The sequence below is a fragment of the Melanotaenia boesemani genome, chromosome 2, assembly GCF_017639745.1.
Source record: "Melanotaenia boesemani isolate fMelBoe1 chromosome 2, fMelBoe1.pri, whole genome shotgun sequence".
NCBI classification, from domain to species: Eukaryota; Metazoa; Chordata; class Actinopteri; order Atheriniformes; family Melanotaeniidae; genus Melanotaenia; species Melanotaenia boesemani.
Window position 1 is genome coordinate 26,826,801 of NC_055683.1, and position 24,132 is coordinate 26,850,932.

Genomic DNA, 24,132 nt, shown 5'->3' on the forward strand with positions numbered 1-24,132 from the left:
AGAAATTTAGCTATGTAGGACACGCATGTGCATGACCCTTGAATTTTGAATTTTTAAAACCTAATTCAAATCCATGTTGCCAGTGCATGTGTGGCTCACCCTGCTCATTTTTAATTTTAGTCAGATATCCTGATAGACGCTCCTGAGTTATTGCATAACAAAGTGAAAATTACCATTTTTATATTTAAAAGATTATAACAAAATGAAATGTATTTTCAAACCCAGCCACAACATCAGGCAGAAACTTGATCATCCTACTGACTTGATTCCACACTTTCAAAATATCATCCTTGTTTATGCAGTTCAGTGCAGTGAGGACTCCAACAAGCTCTACATTTAGGAAACTAAACAGGTACTTAACGGATGAACATAGCGAGCCAACTATCAGGCCAGGACTCAACTCTTTTCTGTCATCTTAATGCTGAAGGACATACTTTTGAATATGTTCTTTATTTCAGAGTAGAGAAACCTTCACTTAACAGAGAAGGGATGAGATGTCACCTCGCCCCCACCTACAGCATCATTTAAGCTCTTCTAAGGAAAGTGATGACACCAATTCACATTTAGCCTCAAGTGAAACTATAGACAATGGTTACTCTAATGAGACCTCAGGTGAGGGATGACTCTCAGTGACAGTCATTGACTCTAAAACAGGGGTGTCCAAGTCCAGTCCTCTTGATCTGCTATCCTGCAACTTACAGATGCATCCCTTCTCCAACACACCTGTATCAAATGAATGGTTTGTTAACAGGGCTGAATGACCCAGCCTACGTTGGATACCATGAGCTGGATGAATGAGAACCTTCATGGATATAATAAAATCAAAATCTTAAGCTTTTCTTTCTTTCTTTCTTTCTATATAGACTGGCATTAAAAGAAAAAAAATGAATGAAACAAGAAAAGATAAAGCTTAATCTGATAACTCTGACATATTAAAAGTTTGTGAATTGTTTTAAACTAAATTTGAGGTGAGGCGATTACAGGAGCTCAGGCAATGAAGAGCATACGGTAAAAAGACTTTTCATTAGTTGAGCAAGCTGGTTTTGGTTACGATAGGACTGTGAATATAGGTGCCGAGGCCAGGTGTACCATTTCCTTTCCCTGCATCAATCACATTTTCATTACATTAAACCTTCTTTACACGATCACTAATAGTGCAATGGAACACAAGGTCTTGGTAACAGATGTAGGACAAAGGTCAGAGACGGAAACTCAACAACTTGTCTTTCTATTGTCAGCTGGATCACTTGGCTTCAGTATCTCTCATCTCAGGGTGTGTGGTTGCAGGAGTGAGTCTTAATTGGAGTTATCAGTCATATGGGAGTAAGAGGTAATTACATTAACAATCCTGAAACGCATATTGAGCAATACATACAGCCAGAAAAATTCAGTCATGCACAGATATACTGAACAATAAAGCCTTTATTTTTTGTCTTTCCATAGTTCAAGTTTATCAATCCCACCCAGTGAAAAGGTGGCAAATATAGTGAAGGAGTAAGAGGTAGAGCAAGTGTTCCATTCTTATTGTGATCAGCGTAAAAACTTATTTTTACACACCAAGGGAACGGCCATCCAAAGAAGGCCTACTGGAGAAAAACAAAAATAAGAAAATAACAGCAGCTTCTTTGTGGTGTTGCTAGCTTTCCCTTATTATTCACAATCATAAATACTCCTAACTTGCTTAATTTTGATGAAAAAAAAAAATGAAAAAAAGTAGCACTACAGTGTAAACCATAGAGGCAATGAGTGCTAGCCAGTCTCTAAACACTTTGGGGGGGCACATGATGAGGGCCTCTTACTGGCTGTCCAGGGGGCTCTGCATAGTATGATCTGACAGAAGAGATAATTGCTGCCCAACACAGACTGATAAGCAAATCTTGGTCCAGCGCTCAAGGAGCGCATGCCCTGCGGAAAAGGGAGGGGGGGAAAAAAAAAAGTTGGGGTGAGGGTGGGGGGGGACATCTTTTTAGGCTGCAGAAACTTGAGCAGTGGAGCCTGACAGCACATCAGTCCAAAATAGGTGTAATACAGTCAGCTGGCCCTGTGTGCACTGTTTGTGTGCATGTCTCACACTGCATTGAAACTAATACCAACCACTCTACCACTCAGCTGCACTGGAACAGGTTGGAACAGTGCCATGTTACATTAAAAAAGGAGATAATATTTACATTTTCAACACATAAATTATTTCCCTAGCCCTAACATACGGTCTCTGTAAGGCATAATAAGTTCTCTTTAACAATCAAACTAAAAAACATAAGTGCCTCTTACAAAAAGACAATGCTGAATTCAGATTTGAGAAGATGGGCAAAGGGGAGATAAAGTTTACATTTTACTGAAATAAAATCAAAATGCAGACCAGAGCAAGTCCAAAAGAGGACAGGAAAAAAAAAAAAAAAAAACAACAAAACAATTGATGTAGTAATTCGTGAGAACAATTTTCAAAATGGCACATAGAAATTGATAAAGCTTTAAGCTTGATTAGGCAACCCCTGAATATTTCCAGGTAATAACAATCAACACTGGAGCTGACTCTGATAATCAATAAAGAAGAATACAGTGGTCAGTGTGGAGAACAACACCACAGATCGCTTATGATAGGGAAAGCTTTACATTCCTGCCTCACGCCAACAGCTCTAGGAATTAGCCCCCCTGCCCAGAAAGTGACCTTTGACATTTCTATGTTTTCGTTGCAGCCCCAGAACTTCCCTCAGGCTGTCCAGCGACAGCTACAGCTCCTGTACTGACCAATCACATCAGGGTAGAAGCCGGTCAAACCTGATACGATCTGACAAAAAGGCTCTAGTCCGGTAAAATTCACACATGTCAACGAGATACAGTATCAAAACTCTGTATAATGAAATAACATACAAACAGATATGCAAATATAGCTTTCACTACACAACAACATACATGTTAACTGTTGGTTTTGCAGATGAAATTCAAAGTATGCAAACAATATGTGTCACAAACAAACAATGGCTGGCTCTTGTCTGTTTTGGAGAGAGATTAAAAAAAACAAACAAAAAAAAAAAAAAGATGGTGGGGGCAAAAGCAAAACAAGACAAACAACTAATTAGGTTCAGTTCATATTTGTCATGTGGGATAACTGCTCGCACAGGAAGCTAGGAGGAGTGAAACCTCTCCAGTTGACCATAAAAGTTCATATTACTGCTGCTCTCACACTCCAGTGCTGTTGGGCTGTTGTCAGTCTTTGGGTCATCCCCCTGTTGTATGTGGGTGCATGACAGTCTGTCATTCCAGTGAAATTTAAAACGGGGGGGGGGAGAAAAAAGAAATGTATCGCGATTGGTTCATTTGCTGACAGCTCCTGCCCATGCTGATGAGGTGGAGCCTGGAGGGAGCCCATCAGTGGTCCAGGATGGCCTTGACAAAACTGGCCACATCTGTCTCTTTGGAGTCATGCAGTTTGAAAAATTGATGTTCCTGCATAAAAAGAAGAATACACTTAGAAATATGGTCTTGAGTGACAAGTAATAATCTAAATTATACCTGTATAATTTATAACCCTTGCTATTTAGAATAAAAAGACAAATGTAGTCTTGGTTGGGTAATGGGATAAGCCTGGCCTCTTGTGGACAAAAACAAGAATCAGAGACAGAATGAGTGTTGGAGACAAAGCAGATAATACATTTGTTTTTTTGTGTTAGAGTAGCAATGAAATGCAAAAAAAGAACAAACCATTAATTCTGTATAAGCTGGTCTTTCATTTGGCTTCTTTCTTAAGCTGTAATTAAACAAAGAAGTAGATTAATGCAAAAGTAAGAAAACAGAGAAAACAGCAAATAATAACCATTTTTTTTTTTGTTAAAAAAAAAAAAAAAAAAAAAAAATCTTAAAGTGCAAATATTTACATACGGATCATACTGCAGCTTGGCATATTGTATTAATGGCACTTATTTCAGTTAACAGAGCAAACGCTGCCCCCATCTGGGCATCTGTGTCATTTCTCCTTCTTTTGAGCTATAATATAGCATAATGATTAGTGTGATTATGTTAGCTTGTGTGAGGCTCACCACTGGGAGATGAAGTCTACAAACTCTGGGGAGAAGCGGTCTGCAGGCAACTGTGGAGATGGTTCATCCACCACCTGTTTCAGCTGCTGGAACGGGGTCCCCCATGAGTCGTAGGGAAACTTCAAAATGGCCAGCTCAATCTAGGATGCAAATGAAGGCTGATTTAACAGGGACTGCACGTTTACAGCTAAATTTCTATCATTTTTAAACTCTGTACTATGATTTTTTTTCTATATTTAAAGTAATATTAGATGGCTTCATGCTACAGCTTTTGGACTAATTGGAGAAATAAATGTGTGATTTACATTGTTCCGCAACATTAGACCAATTTTTCAGGAAGTGTCTTTCATGTGATGTCCAATAAAGAGTTAAAGTCGAGGCTAAATCAATAAAAAGATTCTGTAAATCTTTAAGCCCTGTTATATATTAATTGAGGAAGGCATGAGCTGCTAATAACCTGGGATCTGCGTGGCAGTTATGAAAATTGCCAAGGGTCATCATGACTCAGCATTAGTCAAGGCTTGGTAGCGCTTTAAATACAGACAATAGCAATTAAAGTATTCTTTGTCAAAAGCCAGTCTGACATTATAATCTCTGAAATACATTTTGTGGTCAAGAATGTAAATTAAACACATATTATGCTAAGAACGTCATATGAGAGTGATTAGATTATGGAAAACTTGTGATTATATAAGACTAAACTAACATTTGCAGTTTGGCGTCAGCAACATCTGAGTGAAACTCTAGCAGCAAAACACTGAATACACATGAAAGGATTTATTATCTAGCAGACAAAAGATGTTTTCAAACTCCTGTTATGTTGAATCTACACTTCACCTGTAAGTAATACCATGGATAACAAAAAGGAAAAAGCAGCACAGACTTCCCTGAGCAATTTTCTGTGAGTAGAACAAAGATCAAATGTCTCTCAACAACTGTCCTCACCATAGTGATACCAAGACTCCATATGTCTGACTTCACACTGTAGCCTTTCTGGTTTAGGTCTGGGTTGATCCGCTCAGGCTGCAAGGAAAGGTAAATAATTAGAAACATCTTTGATATGATTAGAGCAAAAAATGTGCCTCTCATATTTAGCATCACTGTCTATGTGTCAGTGTCAGACACAATACAATGCGAAATTGTAATGACTAGAAGTAATGGCCAGCTTTAGTTAGGCTACATCCAGGAGTGATGTTAAAAAGCTTAAAAGAGTATGTCAGTAAGTTATCAAACAAGTCTGACAACTCCTGAAGGACTTAAGCTGATCATCAGCCGGATACGCTGAGCAGCTACTGTGCTTTCTCCCAAGTCTCCAAGCTGAGCGTGTCCTGGCTGCAATCTACCACAGGTGAGACCCTGACGGGTTTCAATAAAGGAAAACAAATATTGCATCAGGCTTTACTTCAACTGATGCATCATCTTATCAGACTCAAGACCAGACCAGCTCTTTTATTAAGAATCTTTTGCTATTATCTGGTTCCAGGACTCTCCCCCAGTCCCCACTCACCGCCATGTAGGGCTTGCAGCCTGCATCCATTGTTTTGGCCACAGAGTCCACCAGGTGCCCACTAATGCCAAAGTCACACATTTTGACTTGGCCCTGAGTGTTGATCAGAACATTGGAGGGCTTCACATCTGGACACAGACATTGTTGGAGATATAAATAAGTAAGTAAATGTTTATTTATATAGCACCTTTCAAGATAAAAATCACAAAGTGCTTAACAATAAGACAAAACACTAAATAACAGAAATACAGAGAGAATAAAAACAAATAAAACTAAGTAAAAGCAAGTTTAAAAAGATGTGTTTTTAGCTGCTTTTTAAAAGAGATCATGGAGTCCACAAATCTCAGGCTATATAAGAGAGAATACAGCAAAACAACACAGAGAAAAATCACAGAGAGCTTGAAAACTACATTGGGATCTTCTGATTACCTCTGTGTATCACTGACAGGTTTCTGTGCAGATGCTCTAATGCCTTGACAATCTGTGGAGAACATAGCAAAAACAATAAGCTCTTTATGTAATGTACCCTACGCTTTGATGAGGTCTCAGTGATTAAAACTGAAATTCAACATGCAGTTCAATAAAATACAGAGCGGCTGTGCTTGTTGTTAGCTTTGCTGACATTATTTCATTCTAAAATCCAGCTGCAGATTTTCAAAAAACCATTGGAGTAAGATGAAAATGGAGAAAACAGCATCAGCTTTACGGAAAATTCAATGAATTTTCTAGGATGCTTTTCAATATGAAACCGTGACACTTCATTCATGATGCACTCCCTGTCTTCTTAGTACACAAACAAGCAGAAATGCAAGAGTGAGTGACTGTCGCTTTGCTGGGAATTGCTGGATGATGATTTCTTGACAAATAATTTAACTATCTGATAAGCATTTCCATCCAGCTACACTCCTTTTTTATCTGGCAATGACATAATTATTTATAAAACAAGAGAGAGATGCAGCTGCTGTTAACTACGTTATTTATAACCACAAATCAATGTTCTCCTTATCTAGCAAAAAGGACAAAGAAGCTCAACTTCCATATCTTGCTTTCTGCCTGTAGCATAAGAGAGAAAGGACGTACAGCTACTGTGATCTTGCCCAAGATGTCCTCGGGAATGGTTTTGCCTTTTTCGATAACCTTCTTATAAAACTTATCCAAAGATGTGTCCATCAGTTCCATACAGATCCAAACGTCACCCTGAAGAAAAAAATAAAAAGAGATGATTAGAAACATGGGAACAAGGTGGTAATAACTTAATGAGGTTTATTTTTTGGTTTTACCTCTCTAAAAAGAGCACCATAAAAAGTCACTGTGAAGAAGCAATCCACTGTCCTCATGGAGATGTCCAGGTCCATCAGAAGCCTCTTCTGCTCCAGAGTGTTGACCGTGGCCCGAATCCTCTGGAGACACAAGCATCACAGGTTTACTATCACTTTCACATTTATCAACCTCCTCTGTTATTACATAAGATCACACAATGGATACATCTATGACTTTTGGGTATAGATTTTTTTTTAACTATAGTGCAAACAAATAAATAAATAAATTGGGATAACAGCAACAGCTCCTCAGCCCACCTTAACAGCCATGATAACACCACTGGGCACATGTTTCATCTTGTCCACCACTCCATACGCTCCCCTCCCCAGCTCTGCAATCAGCTCCAAGTCATCTGCCTTCACCACAAAGTTCTTGACAGGGGTGTGGGGGGTAGAAAGTTTTAATAATGTAGAGCAGAAAACAGACCAGCATGCTTCAGAAGAACACAACCTTACCCGATCTCCTATTGTGACAAAAGCTTTTGAGTCTAGATCTCGAGGGGGCCTGCAAACAGAAAGCAACTTTTGAAAATGAGCAAAAATAACTTTGAATGACACATATATCAGTAATGTTGATTAAAATTAAACTCATGAAGGAAAAAAAAATACTTAATGTGGTTTGAAGGGAGTTTATGAGAAGCATTATTGTACCTGGATTTGTTCACTTAATAGCTGATAGCTACTTTAAATATGCAACCAGCATCCTGTCTGTAGACAGAGCTATCCCCTCTCCTATCATTGGAAATCTCTCGTTATCAAATACAGCCAAAAAGCAAATTATGGCATTTCTCTTAACAGTGAACCCTGGTTTCTTTAGATTACACTCATCCCATGTCTTCTATTTGTTGCTATTATTTTTCAGGACTAACAATACACTCAAACTTTGATTCCACTTCCCAGTGCTCTCTAGTGGACAGATTATGTTAATGTTAGGTATCTATATTTTTGTACTGCTGCATCTGGTTACTTATTGAAAGGTCTATATACTGATACAAACAAACCCAACACATTTATCAAGGTTTCTAATTTAGTGACTCTCTTTGGTGGTACTGGTGCAGTTTCAGGTATGACCTCATTGTAAAAATGAGACTTACGCTGCAGCTGCTGGTGAGGGAGATGTAAATACTTCTTTGGCCAGCCTCAGCCCAGGGTTCTTCTTTTTCCCTTAAAAAAAATAAAAGAAAAAAACACCGTCTCAGAACTCAGCGCTGTTTGTAGCAGCTACTTTTACTCAAAATACAACCAAATGCTCAGCATGATTTCTCATCTACAAACTCAAAGCAGCCTGCCTTAAAATAATAATAAAAAAAAACTAAACAAAACAAACAAAAATAAAAATACAAAAAACAAAACTGACTTAAAATTTGAGCTCACAAAAGAGGTTCTTAATCCATATCCAAACCACTTGGTGTCAGCTGAATGACCTATAATGGTATTATCTATTCAGGATTTAGTTGAATTCCCTAACTAGTTCTTTAAACGTCTTAATAAAGTTGCAGTTTCCACTGAGAAAAGCAACGGTAAATGATCAGTTACCTCACTGAAGATTAGGTGTGCCAAAGAGAGAATGAGCCCTACATGACTAATCAAGTTTCATGTGATGACTCAAACGCAGCAGGGAAAAGGGAGTAAAATGAAATCAAGTCATCCTTCCTCTTGTGATTTTCCCCCCTAAAAAGCCATCCATCATTGCTAAAATATGAGATACCACTGTCTAATTCTACTTAAAAAAAAAAAAAAAAAAGTTTATAATGCCTTGAGTATTGTACTGTAAACTGCACAGCTTTGAGACCTTTCTGTGTTAAATCAGTGACATCAGTCCATTCATAAACATGGCTTACCGGCAGTCCGTGGGACTTCCCAAGAGTTTCAGAATGTGTGCCAGAATAACACGGCTGCTGAGGCCAAGAGAAAAAAACTCAACCTCTTTTTTGACACTTACACTCACATTCAGCATGTTTTTGTTGTTGCAGAGATTGAGTAAAAGACAGAATACTTTAGATGAGCTTATTTTGTATGTGCTAGGACTGCTAAGCTTCAGTTTCACCCATTAGGATGAGATGAAAAGCAGTTCAGATTTTACTGGTTATTGCATACAAGCCTCACCAGGCTGTGTAATAACTCTACCAGTTAAGACAAGATAGTTTAATGTGCTGATAAGTCACCTTTGCTTAAAGTGGATGCTTTATAACACCAGCATTTCATTATTACTGTGGGGTTGACTTTGCCACTGCGTGCATTACACCATGACACTGTGGAGGAAGTTTGATTGGGTAAACCCCTCCTTGCCAGATTAAGCTGGAAGGGAAGTGCACTTTTACAAAGATTTCTGATATTGCCAATGACTACTGATATTGCAGCCCACCAATGAAACATGCATCCGTTTTGTGTTGCAAGCCTAAAATAAGTACACAGTGTCTGGGCGGACTATAGTAGTCTCATGTGGTAGGGAAAGATTGAGTGTAATTTACTCACACATGCCCAGTCAAAAATAGATTTTGCATTTCCTCTGCGTGGGATAAAACAAGAGGACTCAAAGGCTACTAATGACCTGACAAATAAGACATGCTTTTGCTCATGCAAAAAAAATCAAGGAAGCATGCAAGCAAAGCAGTGCAGTACTGAGATCATTTACGTTTTTTACACATTTAATTTTCTTTTTCTAAAGCAGGTAAACTGCTAAATGATACTATGCATAATCAGTTATTATAATTTGACTTAAGCCTGAGTTAGTGCTTGTGTACTGTAAAGTATTAATGGCCTTGAAATACTATCTCCTCTCAGGTAGCAGTCCCAGCACCTGGTGTGTGCAGGGACACTTTGACCAAGGCTGTGGACTGGGATATGACTCATAGCCAGTCAGACTGGACACATCCGCTCAAAACACAGCAACTGTCAAGACCCTTTGGGAAATATGATGTCACTTTACTTGGCCCACTTGCTGTCCCTGTTGGGGCAAACAGAGGCCAGTCTCACTGCAGCTTTCTGCTGCAGGACCTGCCTGATCTTCAAAATGAGGCCCTGGAAATAATAGAGCCATGACATCAGCCACAGCTGCAGTCAAAAAAAAAAAAAAGTTTATCAAAGCAGCACAGGAAAATGGCATGACATTAGATAACAATATACCCAGAAAACGGCAGAAAACTAAGAATTTCCAAAGATAGAGTCACGCAGAGCAGCAGTGCTAAGTTGAGTTAAATAAAGACTAATATCATACCAAGTGCAGACACTTTTTTCCACTCAGATATTCATTAACTATGCAAGAAATATATTCATTCTCAAGAGGAAAAAATAATCTGTGGAAAATCCCCAGCAGTCCAGCAATAGATATGCAGTACTAACAAAAATGTCTGGATTGTGCATGAGATCACTAGTGTCACAAGCTGTGTGAAGAGTCACCATCAGGAAGCAGCCGCTTTAGAGAAGGTCCATATACAGACAATGATGACTCATGCACAGATAATCTTCCACACCACCCTATCAATGCTACAAGGGAGAACCAAATCTTTAAACGTAACTCAGCAATGCACAGCAGCCGAGAGAAAAAATAAGCAAACGTTTATAAAGACACCCCAAAACTTCCTTTGCTTTACAGCAGCAAAGAACAAGTGGCGCAGCTAGAATACCTGCTTCAAACCAGTGAACTGTCAACAAAGGGAGGCTACACTCAGTATTGGTGCTGCAAGTCAAAACATGCCATTGTAGGACAAAGATTGCCTGAGCAGCACCCAGCCAAACTAAACAGCCCTCACAAAATAGCGTGTGCTCCCGACCATGGTAACGCTAGTATGGTTGTGTAACAGCACAAGCGGTGAACTTGAAATGTAAATTGACATCATCATCATCATGCTGTGCGTGTGACGCATACGAAGAATCTTGATTTTTTTTCCTAAGGAGTGCATTTTCTTCAACAGTGAACAGTAATTATACAGCATAGCTTCGAAGCTAAGTCTATGTTTGTGATAGTATAGTGGATCCTTATCACTGTAGGCCTGTCTCAAAAATAAAGGAATTTCCCATGTAGAAACGGCTGCTTTTTTTCATGAACGTGGGGCAAAAAAATATGTGCTACCGCGGTGTGAAACAAAAGCAGCCAAACACCTGTGGTCTCAATGTGCTTCACTTTACTGAGAAGTAGAATTTAAACAACACTAAACATGGTGGTTTCCAGCTGAAGCGCAAGTTGGTTCAAAACTTACAGCTTGGCAAAAATCCTGTATTGTCATAAAAACTGTTAGCTAACCCCAACCCGGGAACTTCAACGAGGCGGTGCAAGTGTGACTGCTTGGCTAAAATAATAACGGAAAACTATCAATACGCAATCAATGCGTACGTGTGTGATTTCTAAAGTATGTATCAGGTTGTATAGAGACTTTATGCACTCGTCCAAAGCAGGAAAGACATGCTGGCTAGCTTCGTTTTCCTCTTCTCATACATGCAGGTTTCCACCTGGCAAGGTTACATTTATCATAAAAAGCTAGCCAAATTACTCTCCGCCACACTTCTCCTCGGTTTTTTAAAAATGTGCACGCTTTCTTCAAAGAAGAAAAGTGGCAAAAAGACGCTTACCTGGTGGTTGCTTACCTCCTTTTGATACAGACATTTCCCTTTTGCTTTGATGAGGGGGAAGGGAAGCACAAAGACTTTTGCCTTTTTTTACTCCCTCCCTCCCTGCATCTACTCTTACACCCGCTCAGGATCGTTGGCTTGCGGTGCAAGATCTAGCAGCGATTAAAACCAAGAAATTAGTTCCCGTGCAACCTTAGCACACAAATAACCAGCTCACGCGCTAAAAAAATCTATTTGAAAATGAATGCACAACTTTAAATAAAGCTGGACAGTTCGCTTTAGTTTGCTAACAAAACCTGCACTGAGCTGGCCAAAGTCTGACAGCTGAAGGTTCCAACGACGTGATGACGCATTTCCGTTCTCACGCTATGCCCCACGGGAGATGTCGTTTTCATGGTGTGGACACTTTCTCGTAAACAGTAAACATGTCACTTCTGCTCAGTCACGCTTTAATTTTGCTTTATCAAAGTTTATTTGAGAAATAGCTCACAGATCACTACATACATTTCTTCATCATAATTTTGATTGGCGCATTTTATTAATATGTATAGGTTAGATAAAATGTATGTGCAAGAAAGAAAGAAAGAAAGTAAGAAAGAAAGAAAGAAAGAAAGAAAGAAAGAAAGAAAGAAAGAAAGAAAGAAAGAAAGAAATCACACAAAATAAGTAAAAGCAAATATGAGGGCATTATAGGCTATAGCTTCTAACGTGTTGCAAGTCAACTATTTTATACAAGGGAGTACTGGTAATGGGATTGCACTTAAACCCATTTCGGTATTTAAGATTCAAATGGTGCATAAGAATGTGTCATAGGGTATGAGTGCCAGAAAAACTAACAAACTATATTAGACTGCTGAATAGAGAAATGCATAAAATATAGAGCAATAGCAGTGTAATTTAAAACACTGATAGCACCTATTTAAACAACATTAACAATTAGATAGATATAAAAATTTAGGGGAAAAACTATGACACTATAAAATACCTGAACAAATACAGCACATTGAAGTGTTTTCCTCTATGTTCACATGAAATATTGGAAAGTCAATAAATAAATAAATAAATAAATAAAATAAAAACACCATCAATACAATGACACTCACAGCAGAGCCATCAAGTTAAGTCTTTCATTTTAACAGATATCAGTTGGAAAACAAGAAAATGCACAAAATAACAACAATATCACAGATGTGACACATAAACATGTGCTGTGATATGAGTATACTTTGGAATATGGCATGTGATTGTGTGGATGGATATCTGATGGAGAAGCCAAAGTAAATTTCTGCTTTTACTTCCTGGCAACAAGAAGGGAATGGTAAAGAGGTTTGATTACAACATGCAAATAGAGGGAGCTGTCAATTAGGTACTCTGATGCACGACGCTGAAGGTCAGCATCAACTAAGAAATCTCCAGCCTCCTCCGTACTTTGGTGGAAGTTATAGACATGACGTACAACCACTTTTCCTTGCTGTCTTGCCATCACAATGACTGTTTTTTGAAAGCTTACACCAGCAAAGTCTGGGCTAGATGTGGCTGGTGTCACAATGATGCGAGGTCGACCTCCCTCTGTGCGAGTGGGCTGCATAGCACCCAGTTCAGTATAAGTTGACCTGGCACTGAATGGGAGCCAGCGAGGAGAGAACAGGGCATTCCATGTCACTCTTTTGCTGGAGTCATGGCCACTGGGACCAAGCTGGGTCTGGAAGCTGAAACTACGGTCATCACGGGTAGGGTTATTGATGACCCAAGGAGAACCCCAGGAGGAGGACAGGTAGTTACGAGGAGTGAAAATACTGCAATTGACATCAAAGTACTTGGCCAGTTGAATAGGTGAGGCAGAGTGAAACTGGAAAGCTAAATAGAGGAGATCACGGATAGACTCATAGTACTTCACCATGAGGGGAGATTGCTTCTGAAGGCGGAACAGATGCTGAGGGGGGATCATACCATATCGAACAGCCCTTAGGGCAGTCTCCACTGTCCCGCTGACAGGCTGGTTCTGGTTAATCCAGCCCTCCAGGGCCTCATAGAGCTCCAGCTCATTCTGCAAAATGAGGTCAGAGCGTTGGAGCAAGGAGAGGAGCAGGTCTTCACTGATGGAGCGCCACTCTCCGCTCTGCAGCACAGAAGACAGGTTCCAGGACAGGTACTGCAGACAGCTGTCCTGCAGGGTCATGTCCCCAATTTGTAGTGCATAGCTGTACCAGCTAATCACATGGCCAGTGGGCGAATCACTGGAAAGATGTTGAGTCATATATTGGGTCAGACCTTGCTGCAAGCCCCAAACATGGTACTTGCTGGCCAGCTTGTGCAGAGATATAGCCTGATCTAGTCTTACTGAGATGTCCCCACAGTACAGATACCTGCAAAAGATATTTTTAAAAGCACTGTTAGAAAAGAAAAGGAGGCGTACAATGTACTGAGTGTTTTTTTTTTCCTTGCATCTGAGTCACTGAAAAAATACAAAACACACACACAAACACACTCTGATTTTACACTGTAAGCATCAAACAGCAAGTGTAAATTTAGAATGATTAGCAACATGGAAAATTTCAATTCTCCAAACTGAAAACTTGAAAGCTACATATATAAACTTGCAAAAAAAAAAAAAGAAAGAAAGAAAATCATCCACAATCAGTTTCAAAAGCTTCATAAACAGTTTTGTTTTAATTAATACAGCAGTGCTTGACAGATGCTTACATCCCACAAAGCTCCTCACCTGACAAATTTATCAAAGACAGCTGAACATTCGGGGGTCTCTGTCAAAGCCAGAGCACTGTTGTTGCGGTTGAGCAGCAGTTCCTCAAATATGTCACTCTGCAGGGTTAAAACCAGGCTGTGGGCTTGAATTACTTTCACCTCATCAGTGTTGATGGTCTGGACCCGCAGAGTGACATCACTGCTGTTACCCATGGCCAGCAGCGTCTCCATACGATGCACTAAACTCATGGAGTGATTCAGCACAGTGGCACCATTATCCAGTGCTGTCTCCTGCTTCAGGGGAGCTGTGGGGAAAAATATGTGGTAAAATTAGTCAGAAACACACAAATCCCCATTCACGTACAGAGGAAATTGTGCACAAAAGTTGTTAGACTGCTTTCATATTTTTCAGATATAATCACATTTGACACAGCAAGAAGTAGAAAAACACATCTGAACTATTCTATGAAACCACAATTGAGGAGAAAAAAGAAAACTTGAACATCTTTTCTTCTTCTGCTCTCAATTAATATAGAAAAAAGGAGAGCAGCAAGCCAGGTGGCTGACTCAGAAAACCTCAGATGCCAGGTGCACAGAAAAGAATCCTGAGTTTGCAGCATCATTACAGATGGCAGCTTCTATGTGCCCTCTTGAGCCAAGAGTGGCACATACTAGAGAATCCCACATGAAAGACTCAGCATGACAAGTCCCTGTTACCATTCTGCTCTTCCACAGCCATCAGCAGCCTTGTTGGTCTGCTACTTGGGGTTTAATGAGACACAGGGGGAGCACACTTGGCTCCCTGGGATGTCGCACAGTCTTCATCTCTCCACCACAATCAAATGCCCCCACTTCAAAGTAATCTTTCTCCAATTAGGTAACCAGCACCCAGAGCCAGCTGAGCATAGTAGAGTGTGTGAGGATGTGTGCGGACAATTGTTTCTGACACAGTGTGCCGTACTGAAAACTCTCTAAACTCAGGAGAATAAAGAAAATACAGCATGCTACATAATTAACCCTTTTTTTAATATCTGTGAAAAATGTAATTCTAGTAATTTATTAAAAGTGGGTATTCACATCTGCATATTAACAAAAAGATAAAAAGAAAACTTATGAAGAGAATTTCACTCCTTTTTCCGCTCCAGCTAAGAAGAGTTGAAAACAGTAAAATATCTATTCATACACACCCCGAAATACCCTGAACTGATGAGTCTGATATCAGTGTAATGTTGACTTCAAAATCAGTCAAACTCTGATCTCCTGTTTCAGGAATAATAATGATAATAATTTAAAAATGTTTTATAGCACTGTTATACTGAGATGGCACGTAGCCAGATGATAAGTGTACTTGCTTGTCTTTCCCTGACCCCAGCCAAACATATGAGGACAGGATGAGTGGTATAAATAAATATCCATCCTTGCCCTGAGGCTCAGCACAAGCCACACATTCCTGCTGTGCCCCACTACCACTGACAGTATGGAGGTAGCTGGACTGAAATAGAACAATGCATCTACCCAACGCTGGATAGGAAATAATAATAACAAAAGAAAAATGACTCTTTACTGGCAAAAAATGTAACTGACAGTATTTGTTATCTTACCTCCGCTGACTGTGAAAGAATGGAAGTGGACAAAGAAGAGCAGGGTGCCCACATAGACCCAGGCAGGAATCTCTCGTTCACATAAGCGTACCATATCTTCTCAGTTTTTCCCAGCTTCCACAGTTTCCTTTGTCTTTTTCCCTCTCCTTTCTGAGCGCCACACTTCTCTTGATCGTTTGTGTGCAGAAAGGTGTGCTGCCCTGTGTGCCGCCTGGCTCCCTGTCCTGGACTCTTTATGTAGGACGCTGGCCTTTCCCTGGCGCATCTCACAACCCCACAGACTCCATTGATTGGTGGAATCTGGCAGGGGCGTTGCTATAGCGACAGCTTTGATTTTGAATTTCTCCCTTTTGGATGTTACATGGCATTGATCAGTGGCACCGGGCCAGCCAAGGACTCAGCTTAATGTTTTATATTTTAAAAGTCAGTGGGGGGGTTGGTGCTATTAAGAATCAATAATAACACAGTTTCCCATATGAATGGCACTCAAAATGTGGCATATCTTTGGGTTGAGGACTTTCTGTGCGATGCATAAGTTAAGTACAATCAGTGCTTTAATTACACCAGCTAATTACCACAGTTACCACTGAGACTATCTGCCAAAAGTAATTGAAGTTCTAATATGTGTGAACAACTGCAGTCAGTCAAATTTCATTATCCATCAACAGGGCAGTTTTTCAGCTGAGTGCGCACATTTCTCAGATGACATGGTAATCTTACTAATGTGAGGATAATTTCATTGGTGCTGGGTGAACTCATCAATCTGAAGCAAGCCTTGTCCATCAAACTTAAGTGTCAGTTAAGATTTAATAAAGTCTCTCAAAGTTTACCACATTGTAATTTGGGACTTTATTCAACATAAAGTACAAGAAGTTATGGTGATTTCCTGTGATGCATCATTATAAACATGTAAATCTATTTTCACATGCACTGTTTTCATTGTAAAGCATGCAGAGCACCGAAGACTAAATACACACTAATAATAGTAAACACTAGTAATATAAAATTCAGCTGGATATTGATGGTCTGCTGCTTGCAGTGAACACACTTACCTCCAAGCTATAATAATCTACAAAATCCTGTGATGGTCAAAGTGGGCTCTGCTGTCACACACTGCATGAGGATCACATGTAGTGTGTGATTTGTAACATGCATTAAATAGGTTACAAAGAACTATGTTTCATTGTGAACAGACACAGCAGTAAATAACAGCTCTGGTCATGGCTGCAGGGTGTTTAGAGGACTCTTTAAATTAGCCTCTATTCACCGTTCAGCTAGCAATGATCTGTTATTCAAAGGTACACTTTAAAATTGAGATTCATGTTAAAATCTTGTTGAAAAAAATGCACCTGACCATGCATCAGCACCTCACATTACTGTGTTTATACTAACGAGAAGCAACCTGAAAATTGTGCTTTAAATAGATCTCTGTCTACCGAGTCTGAAAAAGACAATGAGAGACATCATTTCAGGGGAATTTGGGTTGTGGTGGTGGCCTGAGGGTGGTTAGGCTGCAGTAACAATGTAGGATAAGAAATGTCCTCTGAGACCCTAACCTGAGCCACTGCTATGAATAACCTGATATGTTCTCAAAAGAGAGCACTGCTGCTGAGGTGCACTAATGAATCCCACTGCAACAAACTGGACCGAACACAGTAAAAGCATAGTATAGTATATGGTAGAAACGTCTACCTGTCTTACATTCAGAGTCTACATGTGCAAACAATGAGATTTATCCAAAGCCCTCTGTGCGTTTGAATAGGACATGACCTTCATTAAGGTGACATTGCTTTCTCATTTGATTTAACCTCCTATTAAGAATCTAACAGGGCTACAATGCAAAGGGAGCGATTGACAAGCTGTTGGCTGTTTGAGATCTCCCCTCGGGAGGAGATCCATCGAGGGATCAATTCACCGCAGGGGGCCCCATCACGCAGTGTAAACAGTGCGTTAAGTACAGGCTGAGTGCCAGAGCTGCAGCCAGGAGTCAGGGGTTCACAATGACCTTACTCTAGTGCTGAGCCCAGAGGGAAACATACTAAAGTTCATGGATTTGGATGTTAAACGCTTGCTTATATATGCTTATTTATGCAGCTTTTAAAACTACTGAAAGAAAAGAAGATAGTAGGCAATATGCAGCAATACTACATTCTAAAAGTCTGAGCACCCCCAGAATGAAAACATTAACTACATGGTTAAAATGCACTTGTATAATCAATTTAGTAATTGTATCAGCTCACTCATTTGACATGACCTTTCTTGGTTAAAACTACGCGTTTTGCAACTGAATTAGTAACAGAGGGTTTGGTGACTTTGATAAGGAAAAAAGAAAATCAGGATATAATAAACCCCAGTTTTACTTCTATAGAATATTTTCATTTTGAAAGTTCTTCATCAGTTTTCAGATTTGGAAGCATCTGTTTTGGAGAGAAATGCAAAATTCACTAAAAGCTCAAAATCAATGAGAGCTGTAAGGCTGTTTAATGGCATGCCTTCAAACAGATCAATTAAAAAAATCTATTGTTTTGTAAATTCATTTGACCATGTGCACTGAAAAAAAAAAAAAAAAAACAGCAGTCAACAAGAATATTTTCCACCAGGTGGCTCTGCTCAGACACCCTGATGATGATGTAGTGTACCTGAGTGTACCTGTAGCAGAGGCTGCAATGATTAGGTTATTTAAATAGAGAGGTTTTATCACTCTTACGCAAGCATTAAAGAGATTTTAAAAATCAATCAATCTTAAACTAAACATTTTTCAGCTACGTAAGAAAGCTAATTATGTTTTGAAAAAAAAAAAAACAGATCAAATTACTTTTGAAATAAATCATCAGCTGTTTTTGCATGTCTGTCGAGTCAGAACTTAAATCAAAGGCGTGTAGCCCGCGTGAAGTGTGAATGCCCACTTGAGAAATGAGTGGTCCCATTGTTTGCCTTAAGCTGCCTCAAACAAATAAGTAGGCCGGGTGCTAATCTCAAGGAATATGCAAAGCCACAGAGACCAGTAATAGAAGCAGAGTAGAACTCAGTCGTCAGATGCTAACCTGTTGTCACTTTATGGGGTCCGGCGGTAAATAAATATTAATATAGGGAGGGATAATCGAGGAGGACGGACGGAGGGATGGAGTTCTTTTCGCGATCCTGCACGGAAAACCAAATAAAATAACACATGCATACAGATTTATTAGGTGTGTGAGAACCTAAAAAAGAAAGACTCGATATTTTCGGAAAAGGCAAGTTTCTGGAGTCGGAGTGAATCTACCTGAGGTACCTGCTGGAGAGGCGACCAGCTGCTCCCACTGCTCGTCCAGGTAAGAAATCCCTCGTTTTCATCTCAACATTATAACCCTGATGCCAATTATTTTTTACCCCGAAGTTTTTGTCTTAACTTCAACGTTTCAAAGCGTTAAGTTTTCACCATTTTATTTGTCTATTCTTAAAAGAGCAAGAGGAAATAGAAGAGAAAACGTATGCTATTATATTTGCATGAAACATGGTTAACTAGGCTACTTGTAAGGATAAAAGCAGGCTATTCACGTCATACATAATTTCAAACGCAAAAATCTTGCCTGTTTTTAATACCAAACCTAAATGAACAAATAACAGAAAAAAAAATTCTTAAAAATGTTTATCATAAGTTAATTCTAACATTAACTTATATAAATGGTGAATAGAGGCGTTGGAGCAACGATGTTGGGTGGGAATGTGAGTTAACATGGTTATAATGAAACGTTGGTGAGCAAAGTCACCACAGGATGAGACCATCTTTTAGCCTAATTAAAACCTCAGGGAGAAACAATGTATAATCCCTGGATTCTTCAGGGACTTAATTGGTTTTATGGTAATATTTGACAGCAAGAATCCACCAACTGAGAATGGTTTTGTCTTTGATTCACTGGGGCAGCGTAGTATGTGCATAGTACTGTTTTATTATTGTGTTATGAACACCAAAAACCTACAAGAAAATGTTTTGCGTTGCATGTTTTCCAGATACATGCAAAGTCTACATATATATAATAACTTATACGTGCAATAGTGAACTGGGAATCTGTACCACCTCTACTGTGTGCAATGCTTGTTTATATTGTTTTATTTAACTTATGTTATTGTTATTTATTGCATTCTATTTGTGCTTTTCTTGCACCTTGTTGCCTCTATTTTGCTTTGTACCTGTATATATTGTGTCTTGTGCTTGTCCTGCTTTACTGTTGGTGTTGTATTGCTGCTGGCACCCAAATTTCCCTGAGAACTCTCCAAAGTATTTCTATTCTATTCTATATCTAAAATCAGGGATGCAATAAACGTGAGCATTTGCATATATGTTTAAATAATCTATTTGTGTTGCAGCATTTTAAACAAAACCCTGCAGTGAAGCAATGGATCTTCCTAGCGCTCCAAAAGGGTGTGGTTCCAGTATCAGCTCCATCTATTACAACCTTTGTGACTTGACCACACTTTGGGGAGTCGTGGTGGAGGCCATTGCTGCTACTGGTGTGCTGACCTCATTCGTCCTATTTATCATTCTTATGGCTTCCTTACCATTTGTGACTGACAAGAAGAGAAAGGGTATGGTGGCCCTACAGGCCAGCATTCTGGTCTTTACACTGGGACTGTTTGGACTGACTTTTGCCTTCATTGTGGGCCGGTACACTACAAGTTGTGCTGCTCGAAGGTACATGTTTGGAGTGCTGTTTGCAGGCTGCCTAGCTTGCCTGGTGATGCATGGGCTGTGGCTGGCCCTGTTGCAACGAAGAGGCCATGGGCCCAGGAGCTGGATGTTGTGGTTGGGAGCTCTGAGTCTCTGGCTTGTTGAGGTGATCATCAACACAGAATGGCTCATAATCACCGAAACCAGGAGCTCATCCGAGGAAGTTATTGTCCCTGATCTGTCCTGCACCATTGCTAACCAGGACTTTGTGATGGCCCTTATCTATGTAATGGTTCTGCTGCTAGCTGTTGTGTTGATGCCTTTTCCTTCACTGACACACAAGCACAAGCAGTGGCGCCGAGATGGAGCTTTTATCCTGGTCACAGGCCTCTTTACCATGGCTGTGTGGGTAGCTTGGATTGTTATGTACATCTATGGAAACCGAGTGGTTGGGAATCTCAGCTGGGACGATCCTACTCTGGCGGTGGCCATAGTGTCAAATGCCTGGGTGTTCCTGTTCTTCTACACAATCCCAGAAATTTGCTTACTGACACAAGAAAATCCAGACCAGGAGCAGCCCCATGATGGAGAAAATGTTTATCCTGCAAGAAGCCTGGTGTATGACAACATCCTGAAAGAGCCAGAACCAGCACAACAGAATGTGTATATGGAGAATAAAGCTTTCTCTATGGATGAAGCGCCAGCAGGTACAGCATTTTTATCTGACAACACAACTCTGCTAAAGGCTATATTTTTAGTTAACTGGCAACTGTTTCAGTCAGACATATGGAAGCTTTATGTGACATTGTCATGTGCAACAAGAAAGACAAAAGTTTTTAACTGAACAGTGCTGGCTGCACTGATGCTTTCAAACTACTTGCAACAAAAATATTAATATTTTTGTTTTTGACAAACAGTACAAATAAAAAAATTAGCTTTTTGTCAGAGTCTATCTGCAATGTGGGTCTTAAGAGTGGGAGACATATTCGAACCACATAATACACACATGCATTTAAGTTTGAAGAAGTGTAGCTTTTCCAGAATGTATGGATTCCCTATATGCAGTAAATAAGTTGCTTTATAAACTGTTGAAGTATGCAGATGTATGAAAAGCGGTGGTCTTATTTAATATAAATGATACTAATCTTATTCTATCATTTAACCACTAACTGTGTACCAGAACCCACAAAGCCGGTGTCGCCGTATGGAGTTTATAATGGTCAGCTACGAAGTTGTGTGTACCAGCCAACTGAAATAGCCTTAATTGCCAAAGGTCTGACAATGGTAAGTATGTTTATTTTATTTCATATAACAAACATGTCTTTAATCACATCTACAGTAGTCACTGCTATGTGTCTTTTTACAGGCAGACCAATGTGTGATGATACCAAGAGCCACGGCTCCATCATTGAATCCAGGAAGTGGAAGGAGCTCTTTGTCCCGTTCAGTCGAATCGTTAGCCTCTCAAGAACTCTCATAGGTTAGCATACAGACTGTCACCTATCCAACTATTTGTGAAATGAATCTCCACCAGGGGTTTGTTTTCCCGCTTCCTGTTTTATGAATCATCTTTTCTTCAGTAGGAGGATGTTTTCCAGCAGAATGCAGTAATATGATTCACCTTTCCTTACAAATTCCCTCTGATACTTGCACAGACTGCTCTTTTTGCACACCCTCAGGTCATCAAAGTGCTTTACAAAATACAAAACCTAATTAAAACTAACCACATAAAAGCAATTAATTATAAGGCCATCTATGATAATCCTAAGTGCTTCAATAGAAGACAACTTTGTTAAAGTTTTTTTTTCTTAAAACACTAAAGATGGAAGAATTGTTGCCTCTAAGATCTAAAAGATGTGTACGATCTAAAAGACAATTATGTAACAGAGATGTGCCTCAGCTTTTCTATTTCAGGCTGTGTTCTCTTTTATAAGCTCTTCACACTGTATGATAAGAATACAAAAACAGCATCTCTTGTAGCTTCACGTATCTAATAATAACTTTATCAACTAGCTAAAATCGTGCCTTTCTGACTTTTCTGATAATACAGCAGCTATGAATAAAAGGTTTGGGTCATCATAGTCAAACAGTAAAGACGACTCAGAATTAAACACATTTAATAGACTATGTTGTTTGCTGTGTAAATAATGGCATTTTATTAAGTTTTAATTGAACCACAAATATTATTTTCTTGTTATAATGGTGCAGCCTGAAATATGTTAATCTGATCACTGACATATTTAGTTCACTTGCTGTGATTAACACTTTCCCTGAAAGCCATGATTTTGGGGCTGTGGATTCTCAAAAAGTCACATGTAAAGGTGTAAATTAAACCTTATAACCATCACTTCAATCCCGTGTGGATGTTGACTCTTTGCACTGTACAAGGTAATAACCCGCGAGGGAACTGGGAGTAGGATACTAAAAAAAGGAAGTGTTCCCAGGATTATTGTTCTGGTCAGAACATATTTACATATGCTGTCCTGATAAGTCCCATCTGGTGCCACATACTGAAACAGGCTGCCACACTGTAAAGGGGTTTTCGCTGCTTCAAAAAAAGAAACTTTTTTAGATGGTACCAAGATTCACATTATGTTGTTATGATGTCAGACTTAAATCTTAAATTCCAACAATGTACTTTCAGCATAATGAATCCAGGGATAAAATACTCTTGGAACTACAAAGTGTGCACTAACACGTTCATATTTAGTTTGTACTGTTGCTGAAAAATGTTTTAAACAAATAAGCATTTCCCACTGCTTTGACTAACATAGAGGTGTCCACCTTCTCTACATGGGTAAGTTCAATTATTTCCATCTAATTTGTCTCTCAATCCCTCACACACACATGTACATAACCATAAAGAGCTTCAGAGGGAGCTGTGGCTGCCTAGCAGCAGGCTGAATTTGCTCTCACCAAATTACTCCCACCACCTTGCGCTGTCAGCAGCCTGGAGCACTTGCTAGAAAATGAATCATGAACTGGAATCAAGCAGTGCTAAAAGTGTTGAGATTTTCTTCTTCTATGCATTAAGTTTGCACCCCTTGATTCCAGGCATCAATTTAAGATGTGACACATAGGATGCAGCAAACTCTCATCAAGCAACCTAGACATGAACGCGCAAGAGGGAAATGTGTACATAAGTTCAAATAAATAATTCAAACATTCATCAGTTCGTTTGTTTGAAAGCAAATGTTCTTGTTCGTATTCCCTCAGTTTTAAGTTAAATGACATTGTGTTTGTCCCAGAGGAGATTTGTCTGGCTGTTGCCCACCTTATACAAGTGTGACTGGTTTGTTTTCCACAATATAAAAACATTCATCAGTGCTTCTGGGACTTTTGGGGGTTCTAGATGTTAGATGTCAGTGGCAAGAGCTGAAATCTAAAACAGCGCATGCAGCAACTGTAAACCCGTTAACACAAGTACCTGTTCTGCACACATGACCAGTGGTGGATGTGCTCAGCTCAAGGGAGTCGGCACTCGCAATCACATGCAGCTGTCCCCACTTAATGCATTTTCCTGTCACTGTGACAACACTCACAGAACAAACAGATCCGAAAAGAAATTAATCTTACCAGCTAATTAAATAGACCCAACCCACAAGCGCAATAATAAATATGCAGACTAATATGGTAAAACCATAGAGATATTAATAAAAAAAAAAACTTTTTTTTGGACCCAAGTTGCTTTGAATGACCAAGATGTCAAACACATTTGAATTCGTAGAGGCACCAACATTTAAACAAA

At 39.5% G+C, this 24,132-nt stretch overlaps 3 protein-coding genes across 4 annotated transcripts; 1 reads left to right on the forward strand and 2 right to left on the reverse strand.

The window, feature by feature from the left end:
- Positions 1-1,404: 1,404 nt before the first annotated feature.
- LOC121650708 (dual specificity mitogen-activated protein kinase kinase 6-like) lies at positions 1,405-11,767 on the reverse strand. 2 transcript variants are annotated; one of them, XM_042002391.1, is made up of 12 exons: positions 11,448-11,767; positions 7,958-8,027; positions 7,320-7,368; positions 7,122-7,235; positions 6,825-6,944; positions 6,625-6,741; positions 5,974-6,025; positions 5,545-5,672; positions 4,983-5,060; positions 4,038-4,177; positions 3,703-3,748; positions 1,405-3,447 (listed from the first exon to the last, which is right to left on the reverse strand). In XM_042002391.1, exons 1-12 carry the CDS (start codon positions 11,464-11,466, stop codon positions 3,370-3,372), a joined length of 1,011 nt encoding a protein of 336 aa, XP_041858325.1. In that variant the 5' UTR covers positions 11,467-11,767; the 3' UTR covers positions 1,405-3,369. The 2 variants fall into 2 exon arrangements, with proteins under 2 accessions (XP_041858325.1, XP_041858315.1); XM_042002381.1 differs by having other exon boundaries at positions 11,433-11,767.
- A 630-nt stretch (positions 11,768-12,397) lies between these two features.
- Positions 12,398-15,931, reverse strand: btbd17b (BTB (POZ) domain containing 17b). Its single transcript, XM_042002355.1, has 3 exons — positions 15,737-15,931; positions 14,155-14,440; positions 12,398-13,798 (listed from the first exon to the last, which is right to left on the reverse strand). The coding sequence occupies exons 1-3, from the start codon at positions 15,828-15,830 to the stop codon at positions 12,724-12,726; spliced, it is 1,455 nt and encodes a 484-aa protein (XP_041858289.1). The 5' UTR covers positions 15,831-15,931; the 3' UTR covers positions 12,398-12,723.
- Positions 15,932-18,556: 2,625 nt separating this feature from the next.
- Positions 18,557-22,731, forward strand: LOC121650703 (G-protein coupled receptor family C group 5 member C-like). The gene is made up of 5 exons (XM_042002368.1): positions 18,557-19,047; positions 20,084-21,091; positions 21,565-21,668; positions 21,751-21,864; positions 21,968-22,731. The coding sequence occupies exons 2-4, from the start codon at positions 20,113-20,115 to the stop codon at positions 21,862-21,864; spliced, it is 1,197 nt and encodes a 398-aa protein (XP_041858302.1). The 5' UTR covers positions 18,557-19,047; positions 20,084-20,112; the 3' UTR covers positions 21,968-22,731.
- Positions 22,732-24,132: the final 1,401 nt, after the last annotated feature.

Excerpts from the sequence above, each read along its gene's own strand:
- LOC121650708 (XM_042002381.1), bottom strand. The coding sequence starts at position 11,466 with ATGTCTGTATCAAAAGGAGGTAAGCAACCACCAG. Across the intron at positions 6,026-6,624 it reads TGGGCAAGATCACAGTAGCT|ATTGTCAAGGCATTAGAGCA; the intron begins GTACGTCCTTTC and ends TGTTCTCCACAG. Across the intron at positions 4,178-4,982 it reads GGAGTCTTGGTATCACTATG|ATTGAGCTGGCCATTTTGAA; the intron begins GTGAGGACAGTT and ends TTTGCATCCTAG.
- btbd17b (XM_042002355.1), bottom strand. The coding sequence starts at position 15,830 with ATGGTACGCTTATGTGAACGAGAGATTCCTGCCTGGGTCTATGTGGGC. Across the intron at positions 14,441-15,736 it reads TTCTTTCACAGTCAGCGGAG|CTCCCCTGAAGCAGGAGACA; the intron begins GTAAGATAACAA and ends TTTTCCCCACAG. Across the intron at positions 13,799-14,154 it reads GTCTTTGATAAATTTGTCAG|GTATCTGTACTGTGGGGACA; the intron begins GTGAGGAGCTTT and ends TATCTTTTGCAG.
- LOC121650703 (XM_042002368.1), top strand. The coding sequence starts at position 20,113 with ATGGATCTTCCTAGCGCTCCAAAAGGGTGTGGTTCCAGTATCAGCTCC. Across the intron at positions 21,092-21,564 it reads TATGGATGAAGCGCCAGCAG|AACCCACAAAGCCGGTGTCG; the intron begins GTACAGCATTTT and ends ACTGTGTACCAG. Across the intron at positions 21,669-21,750 it reads TTGCCAAAGGTCTGACAATG|GCAGACCAATGTGTGATGAT; the intron begins GTAAGTATGTTT and ends GTCTTTTTACAG.